Raw genomic sequence first — 15,059 nt, forward strand, 5'->3', positions numbered from 1 at the left:
ACTTTAGCTACATTGCACTGAAGAGCACGTTTCAGAGTCTTTTCTGACGTCTGTTTTGGTCTTTTTTTTTTTCCTGTCTTTCTTTAAAAAGTTTTTATTGTGAATTGAGTGATAGTTTACATGGGAGAACATTGGTTTTACACTCATTGTTTCATTACAGTGATTACAATCTCCTCCATGCATCATCATTGAACAGTATTTGCTTCTATTCCCTCTGTTTTTGTTTTTGTTTTTTTTTTGAGGGGTGATGTGTACACAAAAACATTCAGGAATATATAATTTAAACAACATTCTGCAAGACTTCCTCCTGACCACCAACACACAGCCTTTCTCTTTCCATGAGTCTAGAGTCCTCAGCTGCTCTCTCCATGCTCTCATCTCTGCCTCCATATCTGGTGTTGCTGCTTCTCTGGTTAGGGTCCCACATTCCACTCATGCTCATCTCCCTTTAAAGTCCTAGGGTCCTCTGTTCCTGGACTGTAAGAATAAGTACTCCCCCTTTTTGTTACAAAACTTCTAGCTCTACAGTTGTGACAGTCGTAATTAGTGATGGTAACAATTATTTACTATTGAATCGGAAGAATCTTATCTCCATCTCCTTTCACCAGACCGATCTAGACAAGTTGAAAACTATTCATGGGGTATTCTAACTTCCCACACACACTCTAAAACTAAACTCCGTCTTGAAATCTTGTAAGCCAGTCACTTCATGCCCCTCATTTTAAGTAGCCAATGTCTAAGTTGCCCATCCCTATCAACCCTGTTTACTGAGGGCATAGGATTGATACTTGAGGTGAAGACTCCTCTCTCAGTTAGTATTTTGAGCTATTATATCCATAAGTGTAGGTCAAATTCATAATTTTCCTGTCTTTTTTTTTTTTAGGTTTTTATTGTGAATTGAGTGATTAGTTTACATGGGTGAACATAAGTTTTACACTCATCGTTCATTGCAATGATTACAGTCTCCTCTCTGCATCATCATTCAACAGCATTTGCTTCTATTCCCTCTGTTCCTTGTTGTTGTTTTGGTGGGGTGGGGCTTGGGAATGTAACACACACACTCAGGAATATATAATCATTTAAACAACCAAGGACACATTCTGCAAGCCTGCCCTCTGGCCACCAGTACCTGGCTAACAGCACACAGCCTTTCTCTTTCCATGAGTCTAGAGCCCTCAGCTGCTCTCTCTCTCCGTGCTCTCATCTCTGCCTCCATCTCTGGTGTCACTACTTCTCTGGATAGGGTCCTACATTCCGCTCATGCTCTTTTCCTTTGATGGTCCTAGGATTCTCTGTTCCTGAACTGTACGATTAACTACTCCCCTCTTTCTGTTACAAAACTTCTACCTTTACAGATGTGGCAGTTGCAATTAGTCATGATATCAATTACTCACTATTGAATCAAAAGAATCCTTTTGTCAGACCCGTCTAGACAAGATGAAAACTCTTCGGTGGGGATTCTACCTTCCCCCACACACTCTGAAACTAAACTAAACTCCCTCTTGAAAACTTTTAAGCCTTTGTAGCCCCTCCCATTTTAGGTAGCCAGTGTCTTAAGTTGCACATCCCTATCAACTCTGTATATAGAGGGGATAGGATTGATTTTGGATGTGAAGACTCCTTGCCTCTCAGTTGGTATTTTGAGCTACTACATCCATAAATTTCTGTTAAATTCATCATGGTCTTATATTTTTAATGACCTTTTTGCTTTCTTCATGTGTGATGTTCTTGATTTCATCATACAACCCCTCTGGTCTTTGGTCACTGGTTTTCACTCTGACAAATCTGTTATTAAAATAATTTCTAAATTCAGGTAGGATGTATTCAAGGACCTACTTAGGCTTTCATGGATTTCTTACTTACTTTTTTTTTTTCCAATTTCACCCTGAACTTGTATATGAGCAATTAATAGTCTCTTCCACAGTTGACCACTGGCCTTGTTCTGGTTGATGATAGTGACTTCTCCTTCCTCATCACTTCCCACAGATGCAGTCAGTTTGATTCATGTGTATTATATCTGGAGAAGTTCACATTTATAGTCTCCATTTATGTTTGAGAAAAGTATTCACAATAATTAAGTTGTTTGTGTTACAAAATTTTATCATGGGATCTCCATTGTCATTTCCATCACCCAAGCCATATTTATTCCTTTTTGTTTCCAATTTTTACATTTCATTCTCCAGTAATAATTGGTGCATTTTGAATGCATGTCTGATCAATTTTAGAGTTGATTGTTGTGCTGTTGTTCAGTGCCTTCGAGTAAGTTCCAACTCATAGTGACCCTGTGTAGGGCTTCCAGGAGCAGCTGGTAGGTTTGAACTGCCAACTTTGTGAATAGCAGTCGAGTGCTTATTCTATAGTGCCACTTCTGTTTTTTCATCATTTGCTTTAGTAGTTGGTGTGTACATTTGAATAATAGTTGTATTTATTGGTTTTCTTTATACGTGATAGATATTATGCTACCACAGACTATAAGGTACGTCAAGATAGATCTTGAAATGAATGCAATGCCATTCCTCTTGGAACTGATCATTTCTGGCATAGTAGATTTTTGGAGCTCTGGTAGCGTAGTGGTTACGAATCGGGCTGCGAACCTTAAGGTCAGCGGTTCGAAACTACCAGCCGCTCCGCGGGAGAAAGATGAGGCTTTCTACTCCCGTAAGGATTTACACCCTCGGAAACCCTGTACAGGGTCGCTATGGGTCGGAACCGACTCGACGGCACTTAACAACAACAACAACAACAACAATACCTAGGATATCGATTTTTATGCGTTCCATGTCATTTTTGACTACTTCCAATTTTCTTGGATTCATACTTTGTACATTTCACATTCTGGTTATTAATAGATGTTTGCAGCAGTTTCTTCTCATTTTGAGTTGTGACCCATCAGCAAATGAAGGTCCCAAAAGCTTTAACTTCATTCACCTCATTAAGGTGAACTCTACTTTTGAGGAGGCAGCTCTTCCTCAATCATATTTTAATGTCTGCAAAGTTGGTTTGAGTGTAAGGTTAGTGGTTCAAGCTTACCAGCTGCTTCTCAGAACCCCTGTACAGGGTCGCTATGGGTCAGAGCCAACTCGATAGCACTTAACATAACACACTCTTTTGAACAATTTCTAAAATGTGTTTTTTACTAGGCTTAAAGAAAACAAAGCTGGAGAACCAACCCTATTCGCCATTGGTGTTGAGTTCTGACTTATAGGACAGAGTAGTACTGCCCCATAGGATTTCCAAGGCGATTATCTTTATTGAAGCAGAGTGTCAGCATCTTTTCCTTTCAAAGCAGGTGGTGGGTTTGAACCGCCAACATTTTGGTTAGTAGCTGAGTGCTTAACCACTGTCCCAGCAAGGCTCCTTAATGCTGGGGAAAGGACTACTAAACAGTAATAGAATAGAAACACTCCTATTAATGATTTAGTCCTGTTATCTTGTAGTGTAGTGTAGAGCTGGGCTGCTAACCTCAAGGTCAGCAGTTCAAATCTTCCAGTCACTCCATAGAGAAAGATGAGGCTTTCTGCTTCCATAAAGATTACAGCTTCGGAAGCCCTTCACAGGGTCACTATGAATCAGAACCAACTGGATGGCACACAACCACCACCACCACCATTGCACCGAGTAGACCATGTTGGTTTCTCTGCTTATATTTCCCCTTTCACCTGAGCTGATAAATAATAATTCATTTACTACATTCTTAGTAAAGGAATTCTGTTGGCACCATGATTAAGGGCTTAATTAAAAGCTCTATGATTCAAACCCATCGGCTGCTCTGATCAACTTCTGTGTAGATTTATAGGGTCAGTATGAGTCACAAATGACTCCACAGCACTTAAGAACAACATTAAGCAACCCTGTGGAACAGCTCTACTGTCCTATAGGGTCTTTCTTAGTTGGAAAGAAGACAATGACAGTAAGTTGGGTTTTTGGAGTCCTGTTAACGGCACTGTAGGAGAAGTACTGGACTGATAACCGTGCCTCGGAAACCTTATACAGGTTTGCTATGAGTCAGAACTGACTCTTTGGCACTTAAACAGTAGTATGCGCCGTGAACTTTTTTTTTTTTTAATGTTTTATTGTGAATTACGTGATAGTTTACATGGGAGAACATTAGTTTTACATTCATCCTGTCGTATATTGTTTCATTGCATGTGCCATGAACTTTTCTAAGCACTTTATATTTTTCATCATTTAATTATCTCAAAATCCTATAAGAAATTTTGACTTCATTTTACTGATGAGGAAATGAAGGAAAAGAGAATTACTTGACCAATGTCTCTTAGTTGGTAAGTCTGACTTCATAACTGCATTCTTCAACCAATATGATGTGTATTCCCTGTTGAATGAATTCCCAGAGAGACCCAGAAATAGATATTCGGTCATCATTTATAAGGAAAGGACAACGTCAGTGTCTGGATAACCTCATCTATCCTGAGTTTCCTGCTCACTCCCTGCTACCACTCCTTCCTCTGGAGGTGCTTTAATTGCATTGTACCACCATCTAAAGATGTACAGCTCCCCTCTGCAGTAACTGAAATTAGGCAGACAGACACGCACACACCCCACCCCTGCCCCATCCTCTCTCCCACCACCCCCATCCCTTCCCCTGATGAACCTACTAGGATTTTAAAGTTAAAAAGGTACCTTCACAAAGAGCCAATAATCAAAACAAGAAAAGCCTAGAAGGGATTAGTTAAGTTAGCAAGGTAGCGCTTTATTGAGTACATTCTGCTAGTATAAACCAGAGAGGATTTCCAAGGTTTTGTTGTTGTTGTTGTTGAGATCTTTGAGCCTACCTTCGTAATCGCTTCAAAAGCGGTCTTCTCTTCTGGTTTCAGATGGCCTGCACGTCAGCCCCATCTTTTCACCCTTTACACGTTCTCTCCTGTCTTCTAGAGAAAGACGTGTTCATGTGTTTGTCTGTTGATCAGGCTTCACCTATCACTTTATTAAGATGGGAGCCTCAGGTGGGGCTTCCTTGCAGATATGAATGGTATTGTTCACAAAGCCCCAGTGGCTCTTTGATCATTCAACAGTTCTTTCGATGGCTAATCCCAGAGTCCCTTGTCTTTGCTTTCACAGTTATGTGTATATCCCCCTTTCTTTTCTGAAGGACCCATCTTGCTTTCAGCTCTTGTACAGATAGAAAACTGCCCAGTACTCAGCCTGGTTCGTTTTATTGACCTCCTTTCTTTTTCCTGCACCTTTTACTCATTGCTATAGTTCTTTTAAGGGAAGGATGAGGCTTTTTCTAAAAATTATGTTTTAAATAGTGAGATGTCTGTGTTTTTTTGTTTTGTTTTGTTTTTTGTTTTTTAAGTACTTAGAATAATATGGCAGGCATATCGGCACAGATGAGCTGGAGTTGGAATGGTAGTGGAAGGGATGAGGGGTTAGAACAGCAAATATAAACAGAAATGCTTTTGAAGTGCATGTGTAAAATGTGCTATGGGAGCCCAAATTAGTGAAGACTTCTCTTAGGAAAGGTTTCACAAAGAACTGACATTTAAGGATTGTTCTCAAGGTTGTGGACTCGGGATTGGGAAAAAATATGAATTAACAACTTGCCATAAACAAATGACACAATCTTGCATAGAACACTTCATGATGACGGTAAAGGAATGCAACCTTCCATTTGAATTACACATGAACATAATGGAAAGTCTCACATCTGGCCCAATGAATTAAAATAGCATCATGATAAATGGCAAAGAAATTGAAGTTGTCAAGGATTTCATTCTGCTTAGATCAACAATCATTGCAAATGGAAATAGTAGCCAGGAAATCGCAGTGTTTTGCATTGGGAAAATCTGCCACAAAAGACCTCCCAGTATAAGAAAGCAAAATACTACATGGATGACTGAGTGGTGCCTGATCCCATCCTGGTCTTTTCATTCGCTTCATTTTCATGTGAAAGCTGGACATGATAACAGAAAGACTGAGGAAGTATTGTAGCAGTTTTGAATTATGGTGTTGAAGAATATTGAAAATACAGTGGACTGCCAGAAGAAAGAACAAATTTGTCTTTAAAGAAGTACAGCCAGAATGCTCCTTAGAAGTCAAGATTGTGAACCTTTGTCTTGTTTATTTTGTCTACATCATCATCAGAAAAGACAACTCACTTAAAAGGACAGCATTTGTAGTCAAGTCAGTGAAAACAAGGGAAACCCTCTGTAAGGTGGATTGGCCCAATGATTGCAACAATGGACTCAAACACACCAACAGTTTTAAGGATAATACGGGACTGGTCCGTGTTACACATAAGGTCACTGTGAGTTGGAGTCTACTTAATGGCAAGTAACAACAAAAACAACAATCAGGGATGATTAAGAGTTTGAAGGATGAAGGACAAAAACATGTTCTATCTCATACAGATAAGGAGCTCTGGTAGCGTAGTGGTTACCAATCGGGGTGCTAACCTCAGGGTCAGCAGTTCGAAACTACCAGCTGTTCAGTGGGAGAAAGATGAGACTTTCTGCTCCTGTAAAGATTTACAGTCTCAGAAACCCTGTACAGGGTTGCTATGAGTCGGAATCGACTCCACGGCACCTAACAACAACATCTCACACAGATAGAACCACTTATACCCAGGCAGAAGTTGTAAATAGAGTGTGACTACTGGGAACAATGAGAATTTAGTGTGAGGTTGAGCAAGAAGGCCTGAGCCTAAGTAGTGATGGGAATAGGAAGAAGGGGCCAAAATTTGCCATTTTTGATCTAGAAGCCATGTAGTGTAATAAAGAATTCAGTGGGCTGAAAGAGATACAAGGAGGGAGAAAGGTAAGTCCAAGGATTACCACAAGGCTTCTCTTGTCTTGAGATTCTGGAAATGGTAATAACATTAAGTGAGAAAGAGAATATAGGAGACATAGATTTTGACTATCTGAAGTTGTAGTGAGAATGAGGAGGGCCCATTCTATCCTTGAAGTAGCTGCAGGAATTCCAGGTACCCAAAATATGGCTCTATCAGTATATAGTCATTAGGTGATAATTAAGTTGGATATGTTAACATGAGTAGGCCACTAAGTGCTTTCTTATTATTCCTACAGCTTGATAAGAGAATCAAACCTATAAAGTACAAATAGCAGCTGCAGTACAAATAGAAAGCTGTTTTCATTTAAAAAACTAAAGTAGAAAGAAACTAGAGTGGCAAGGCAGTACTTCATCTTCTAATTTCTGCTCTAACCTGACTTCCTGTCATTAAAAATCATTTGATTATCAATACTATCTTTACCTTGAAAGCACTCTTTTGAGCATTGTCTTCCCTTTATAACACTTTAAAGTAGTTTTAGAACAAATTAATTTAGTTTTCCCAATCAGTTGCTATGCCAGCATATTTCCATTTTATTCTTCCCTCTTTTTTATTTTTGGGTTTTTAAGAGTAGCATGATTCTGAACTGATGTTCTGTTCTTTAAAAAAATCTGTTTGCTATTTGCAGAAACAAATTGGAGAAACATGGTGGAAACTTCAGATGGACTGGAAACATCAGAAAACGAGAGGGAGGCTTCCTGTAAGCATAGCACATCTGAAAAACCCAGTAAACTTTCATTTGACACAATCCCCGTTGGTAAGCAGCCATCATTAGTGACTGCAGGCAGCACTACCTCAGCTCCAAACCCTGGGAAGTCTACAGTAAGCGATAGAGAGGAAGTGAAGCCGGATGACCTGGAATGGGCCTCACAGCAGAGTACAGAAACTGGCTCTTTGGATGGCAGTTGCCGAGATCTCTTGAATTCCTCCATTACCAGTACCACTAGCACTCTTGTACCTGGCATGCTTGAAGAAGAGGAGGATGATGAGGAGGAAGAGGAGGAAGACTATACTCATGAACCCATATCTGTCGAAGTACAGCTCAACAGTAGAATTGAGTCTTGGGTTTCCGAGACTCAGAGAACTATGGAAACCCTTCAGCTTGGAAAAACCCTTAATGGTTCTGAGGAAGACAATGCAGAACAGAGTGCAGAAGAGGAAACAGAGGTGTCTGAGCCTCTGGAACCAGGGTTGGACAGTGAGGCCTGGACTACTGACCAGCCAGCAAGTCGTGAGAAGCCAAACCCCAGCAACTGCAGTTTGCTGAATAAAGAGCACTCTGATTTGAATTGTACACCCCAAACTCTGTAACTCAGGAAATGTTGTCTTCTCCAACTGTATGAGGGTTGCAGCCATTACTATCTTTTATGCTTCATCTCAACATTTTGCACTGTTCAGTATTTAATATATGTATTTAATTCCCAACAGAAATATTTTTGTAGCTGTCTTTTACTTCTGTAGCTTAGCTTTTAATTAGCATTTAATTGTCTTTATAAGAATTTTGTGTAAAATTCAGATCCATTTCAGTTTATTTTGTAATGGGAAATAATGATTTTTTTTTTTTTTAATTCAGGCCAAGTTTTAAAGAAAATAAATCTAAAAACGTAGACTTGTTTTGAAAGTTAAACAATCAAGGGTCAAAGGATCAGAGCAGGTACCAGTGTTTACTTCAAGACTATATCTCTGTCTGACTAGAAAGTTGTTTGGGCTTCTATAAAAAAGAACTAGGAGATAGAATCAGAGAACTATGAAAACTAGAAATTGATACAACTTTTATTTGGCCCACAAATGCTTGTTTCAGAAATTACTGATCATTATGATAGATTCAAACTGGGATTGGCTAAAATAGAATCCCTAAAATTTGCTAGCAAAGGAAGTATACACTATGATCGATTATAGCTGTCCTGATTTGTGGAAAGTGGTAGGTGTCTGTGATCGTGAAAAGTCATTCATTATAGGATCTTTCAGGTTCTGTCTCATATTTGCTTCTTACTTACCTCAGGAATGCCCTTGTACATAGTCTTATTTACAGAAAACTAGGCAAATTTTGGCAGGTGAATAACCAGATGTATGACTGCTGAATTTATGTATAGTTTATGTACAGACAGAAACCTTTTGTACTGGTATGATATCTTGCATGCGTCTGATTCCAGATTCTTTTTACTTGAGATCTGGACCCGACTGAATCTCCAAACTTGTCCCAAGTGAGACAGTTTTACTTTAATGTAGACTTTGTGCCTAGCCTTGAGCACCTGTCACACAACCACCACCATAGTTACCGACAGGAGGTCAGGCAAAGGAACTCTACTCAATTTAATATGTGCATTCTGATAATTCAAGGTTTGGATTAGAAAGTTTTAGAAGAAAGGAGAAAGTTGATCTAATTGTGCTGGGACTATTAGATAATTTAGAGTATGCAGGTAAGTGCAGGTAGTATTATTACTACTATTTATCTCTGCCCTTCCTGAGGATTGTGTTTACCTGCGTGGGAGAAATTAAGCTTCTTGAGCTAAATGTTTTATTTGCTTCTTGGCCACCAGCTGGACTTTAGTGACTACAGTTTTATGTGATGGAGGGAGAATTACAAATTGTTTTTTTGTTTTCCCTCTAACACCTGCACATACACACCAAGAGTCCAGTTTTCCCCTTTCAAGCTTCCATAACCCAAACCAAACCCACTGTTGTCGAGTCGATTTTGACTCTAATGCTGTACTGAAGCAGGCTGCCACAGCTTTCTGCCACGGAGCAGCTGGTTGGTTCACTTGGATTAGCAGCTTAGTGCTTTAATCACAGAGCCACCAGGACTCTTTCAAAGCATACACAGAACCGAAGAGGAAGGGGTAGTTTCCCTGTCCTGGTTATATGGGGCAGGCCTTTGTCTCACAGAGGCAGAAGAAGCAGAGATTTTGCCAGACTATTGACTGAACTCATTGGGACTACTGTGTTAGTTTTGATGTTTTATGAATCTGGCATTTAATTACTAGAGATGAGATTCTTGGTTAATGCTTTAAGATTTGAGAACTGTGAAAGTTTAAGAGCATTGCTGTGTAGAATATGTTAATTTATCAACCTTACTAGTGGGTCTCTTGGACTGTGCTGCCTAAATGGTTCTCCACTAGAAACTTGTTAGGCACTCAGGATCCAACACTCTTAGAAATGCAAAATGTAAGGAATGAAGCCTCTGAAATAGTCATTTTGTTATATATGTGGCAGATCTTACTGTCTACACATTTGCAAATGCTAGTAGGTTTAAAGAAATGATAGAGATTTTGAACTACTGACTAAGTAAAATTTAAAAGCTTTTCATACTTTTTATGGTGTAAATTTCCTTGACTGGGTGTCGGTGATTCAGATAACTCTTGATCTTAAGGTAAATGGCTTTCAAAGGGTTCTTATATTTTATATCTCTTTGGAACATGAATTGTCATTTTAGGCTTTTGACATTTGTATCAAAAGAGAAGTTCAGGAAATCCTCAGAACACTAATAACTTGATTTTTTGCTCTAGACTGCAGAAATGTTGAGTTATGTGTTCGATCACTGCTCTGCACACCTGCAGTAGCTCTTCTGCTGCAAACCCAGGGGACCACAGTGTTTATATGTTGGGAGCAGGTCACCTTTAGAGAACAAACCAGAATTTAATGAAGGAAATTTTAATATGTTGAGGTAAATGCTTAACTATTAATAATGTCCTTATAATTTATTTTCTTTAGATAAGTTTTGGGATTTGTGTATATTGAATTACAGGCTTTGGAGAAGGTATGAAAATTAAGAAGGTGGTGTGAGGGTTTTGTTATTTTATAAAGTGGGATGGCTCTTAGGAGAACTAGAAAGAGATCTAATGACAAAAGTAAAGTTTCATCATAACAAGAAATGAAAACCACAGTGATTGTTTTTCTTGTTTGTAGGGGTTGTTTTGCTGGGAATAATTAACATTAGATTTCTATTTCAGTAGATTAGTATGTTAGTTACAATATGAATTATATTTCCAAAATTAGATTTCTGCTTCAGTAGGTCTATTAGCTGTGAAGATTACTTCTCAAAAGACAAATGTTCCTATTGGCTTAACTTTTGGTTTTTAAATGTTTGTAAATGATGTAATATATTTCTTTTGACTAAATCTGAGGAAAATAATATGTTATACATTGAAAGTTTTTAAAGGCTTTGACTGGAGGTTGTTTTGCAGAGAAGGTATTTTTATTCCAGTATTTGGGAAAGAAATAGTCAAAAGGAATTCCGTTTAAATATTGAGAAATTAATATCCAAATAATGCACTTGTCTGATTTCTTAATACGGTGGGGGAGGTGGGTGGGGTGGGAATTGTAATGTGCAAATGAGTAATGAACTGTACATTCATTTTTCAACTCTTTAATATAAAACTTAAGTTACTTTAAATAAATGTATAAAGAAGTATTGTTTATAAAGCTGCTGTTTGCTTTTAAAAAATAAACCTGTCACTTAAGTGTTTTCTATATGTTGTGCCAACGGGTTAGAATATTAATCCCATTAAAAATTACCTTTTATTGATTTCAAAATTAAAAACTTTTCCTTCCACCCCTTATATACATTATGGAATCAAACAAAATATTTGCCTAATTGAAATTGGAATTCTAATGAATGATAAAAATTTAAACTTTGTTGGCACATTATACCTTAAAAGTATTTGTATTATTTTGTAATTAATTTCTAAATATATCACATGAATTTATAATTTAATGCCTTTATTGTAATGCTCTAATAAAAGCTAGCAAGAATTAGTGCAAATTATAATGTGAAGACATTTTCATCTTGTTCTTTTGCTGTATGAAGGATAATTGCTATCTCACATTCTGGGGGTAATAGCTTTTTTGCACTATGTAAATATTAGTAAGCATTCTTCTGTAACTAATAAAATGATGATTGAAATGTAGTCTGTCATTTCAAAATAGATACTTGAAGAATTCATGACTTGCCCATCATGTAGGATAGAGCAAACAGGAAGACCCAAGCTCGTACATTGCTCAGTGCTCACTTGGTTTGCCAAGGGAGGTTGTGAGTTCATAATAAAGATCTCTATCTGGGATAGTTGGTGCAGTCTGTGGAACGGCAGTCATCTAGCTAGAGACCATGCTGCTGTTGGAGAAGGCTCCTAAAGATTCCTTCTTAACAGTACCTGCTCTAAACCATCTTCCAAAATGGATTCATTTCATCTTTACAATAATCCAGTCTCTCACTTTAGACGATGAAACAATCATATATGTCAAGTAACTTGCCCAGAGCCCTACAGCTGGTAAATGGCAAGACTCAGATTCCAGTCTGGTGGCCATAGTGCATTGCTGTTAATCATTACACTTCACTGTGTCTCAGCACATAGTACTCTAGGATGTGCCAACCAAAGTGCGGCCTTCACCGCCTTTAGGTGTCACCTAGCATGGGAAACATTGGACTGAACCGAGTGCCCTCAAGACAGTTTGTTGGGCCTCATCTGATCACTTTTACCGTAGCGTTACCTCAGACCTTGTCACAGGGTCACAATGAAATTCAGAGAATCTGGGAAGAAGAGGGTCATCTGTTAGGAAATAACTATGAGTAAATATGAAAATTAGTGGATTTTCATAATGAAAAAATCATGGTGTTTTAGGTGGAAACAGGCTTCCTCCTCAAATTTTATCAAATATTTTCTTAACTGTTGTTAGTACTCCTACATGGAAAGAGTATTTTTCCAAGACAGTAATGTTTTTCTACTAACTGACCAGAAGAGGGTGTGCGAGGCACCTTAAAATAGTCAAAAGGCTACATTAATTTTTTTTTAAGTTGGGGAGGGAGGGAGAAAGAAGTATTCTGAAGTCTGGGCATTGCTGTAAAAACTAGTTCTGAGTAAGATCAGAACTTGGGCCATGCCCGTAGACATTTTATTTCAGAAAGAACACTAACAGATAACATTTAAACTATATGTTAAGTCATTTAAGTTTTGAATTTGCGATTCAATTATTTAGACTTGAGTTCAGTTCTGGTATTTACATGTATGAAGTATGAGTGCTTATTATATGAAAGGCCTCAGTGGCAACCTAATGATTATAGGGCCAAAACATGCTTCCTTATCCCTATTTCTTCCCACCCCACTCTTCCCAACTCTGGTACTTGGGCTAGTTATTTGGCAACCTTAATGTCAAGCAAAGAGATACTTAATCAATATACAGGATTTCCAGTGACTGAGTTTTTTGTTGTTGTTTTTCCAAGTACATGCCAGGATTTTCTTCTTAGGTGCCTCTAGGTAGAGTCGAAGCACCACCTTTTTGATGAGTGGCTGAGTGTGTTAACCGTTTGCATCACCCAAACCAAACCTGTTACTATTCAAGTAGATACCCATGGGTTGCAGAGGAGAACTGCCCTACATAGCATTTTCAGGTGACCTTTCAGAATCAGATTACCATGCCACTGGCTTGTCCAGGTACCTCTGAATCACCAATCTTAAAGTTAGTATTCAAGCTCTTAATCGCTTGTGTCACCCAGGGACTCCAAAAGGAATCACTTACTCTTGCAGAATGGATTGGGCAACTAACTGTGCCATTGCTGTAACTTGGCTGTGCCTGTATCGAGTTTCAGTGTAGAAGCCGAGGGTTAGAGTGAGTAAAAGCTGCATGAAATTTGCAGTTTCCAGTTGAGTTTCTGCTCTGCGTCCAGTTACTGAGAAATCAGAGAATGAAACTCTGAGTGGGTGAGCTGTAGTTTAGGATCTGGAATAGAGTAGGTTTCTATGGAAGAAATGAATGTCTTGAAAGCCTTAGGCTGGGCCATGGTCTGAAATTATCCAGGGTGACTAGATATTACCCATCATGGACTTCTCATATGGGACTCTGATTTGAGGCAATGGTAGTTGAACCGAAGTGCTCAGCTGCTAAGCCAAAGTTCTGCAGTTTGAACCCACCAGCTCTTCTCTGGAAGAAAGACGTAACAGCCTGCTACTGTAAAATTTTACACCTTACAACCCTATAGCAGTTTTACTCTACCTTATAGGATCGTTGTGAGTCAGAATCAACTTAAGGACAGTGGTTTGGGGCTTATGTTGCTATGATGCTGGAAGCTATCCCGTTGGTATTTCAAACACGAGCAGGGTCGCTCATGGTGGCCAGGTTTCAGCAGAGCTTCTGGGTTAGGACAAGTCCAGGAAGAAAAACTTGGTGAGCTACTTCCAAAAATTAGCTAATAAAAGCCTTGTGGATCATAGTCTGGCTGTCTTGCTTTAGATTTGTTGTAAGGAAGGCTCAAGCACCAGAGATGGACGTCATGTTTGGTAAAGTAGAGGACCAACAAACGTGAAGGAGGTGGACTGGCACAGTGGCCACAACATTGACCTCAGACATGCTAGTTAATGGTCGTGAGGATGTTGCAGAACTGCGTAACGTTTTATTCAGTTGTACATGAGGCCACCAGAAGTCAGTCAACTTGACAGCAGCTAGCTAGCTATGTTACTTTTCATTCATGTCATATTACGTTTAGTAACTAGTGACTCCTATTTATTTACTGAAAACATTTTATTGTGGCTTATGTGAAAGTTTGCAGAGCAAATTCATTTCCCATTTAGCCATTTATGCACAGATGACTCTGACATTGATTGCAGTCCTAACAATATGTCAGCCTTCTCTCGCCCTATTTCTACCTTGGGTCCCCTATTTGCATTTACCCAGCTTTCCTGTCCCCTTCTGTCTTTTTAACATTGCTTTTGAGCAAACGCTACCCTATTGGTCTTGTACAAATGCTGTTGCTTGTTTTGAACAGCATGTTCCTCCCAGATGTTATTGTTCAACTCTGATGTTGGTAAGTGCCGTTGAGTTGGTTCCAACTCAGCGACCCAGTGTAGGGGTTCCAAAGAGGGGCTGGTGGGTTTGGACCACTGACTTTGCAGTTCAAACATACCTTGTAGTCCAGTGCTTTATCCTACAGTGCCACACCAGGACTCCATTCATTCTATAGGCTTGTCTTTGATGTAACTGAAAGGTGATCTCCAGGAATGGTTCCAGGTCTATATTAGAAGAGTGTCCAAAAGCCATAATCTGAGGAGTTCCACCAGTCTCTATCAAATTGATAATTTTTTATGAATTTCAATTTTTTATTAAATATTTAAAAACTTATTGTGGCTTACTTTGCAGCCTAAGGTATATTTTGTTCTGGAAAATAATCTATCTGGTCTGGAGAAGAATATGTGCTGATTGTGCTGCTTTGGGATAGAGTGTTCGGTATGCATATTTGTCTATGAGGTCAAGGTGACTGCAT

At 38.9% G+C, this 15,059-nt stretch overlaps 1 protein-coding gene across 1 annotated transcript in view; it reads left to right on the forward strand.

Moving 5' to 3' along the window:
• Nucleotides 1-8,235, forward strand: part of SECISBP2L (SECIS binding protein 2-like) — a 69,322-nt gene extending 61,087 nt beyond the window's left edge. The window contains exon 18 of the mRNA XM_006831675.1: nt 7,437-8,235. Coding sequence (XP_006831738.1) covers nt 7,437-8,119 — 683 coding nt within the window. The 3' untranslated portion in view covers nt 8,120-8,235. The remainder of the gene's footprint in view (nt 1-7,436) is intronic.
• Nucleotides 8,236-15,059: the final 6,824 nt, after the last annotated feature.

This window comes from Chrysochloris asiatica, unplaced genomic scaffold (genome assembly GCF_000296735.1).
Source record: "Chrysochloris asiatica unplaced genomic scaffold, ChrAsi1.0 scaffold00004, whole genome shotgun sequence".
In the NCBI taxonomy this organism is placed as follows: Eukaryota; Metazoa; Chordata; class Mammalia; order Afrosoricida; family Chrysochloridae; genus Chrysochloris; species Chrysochloris asiatica.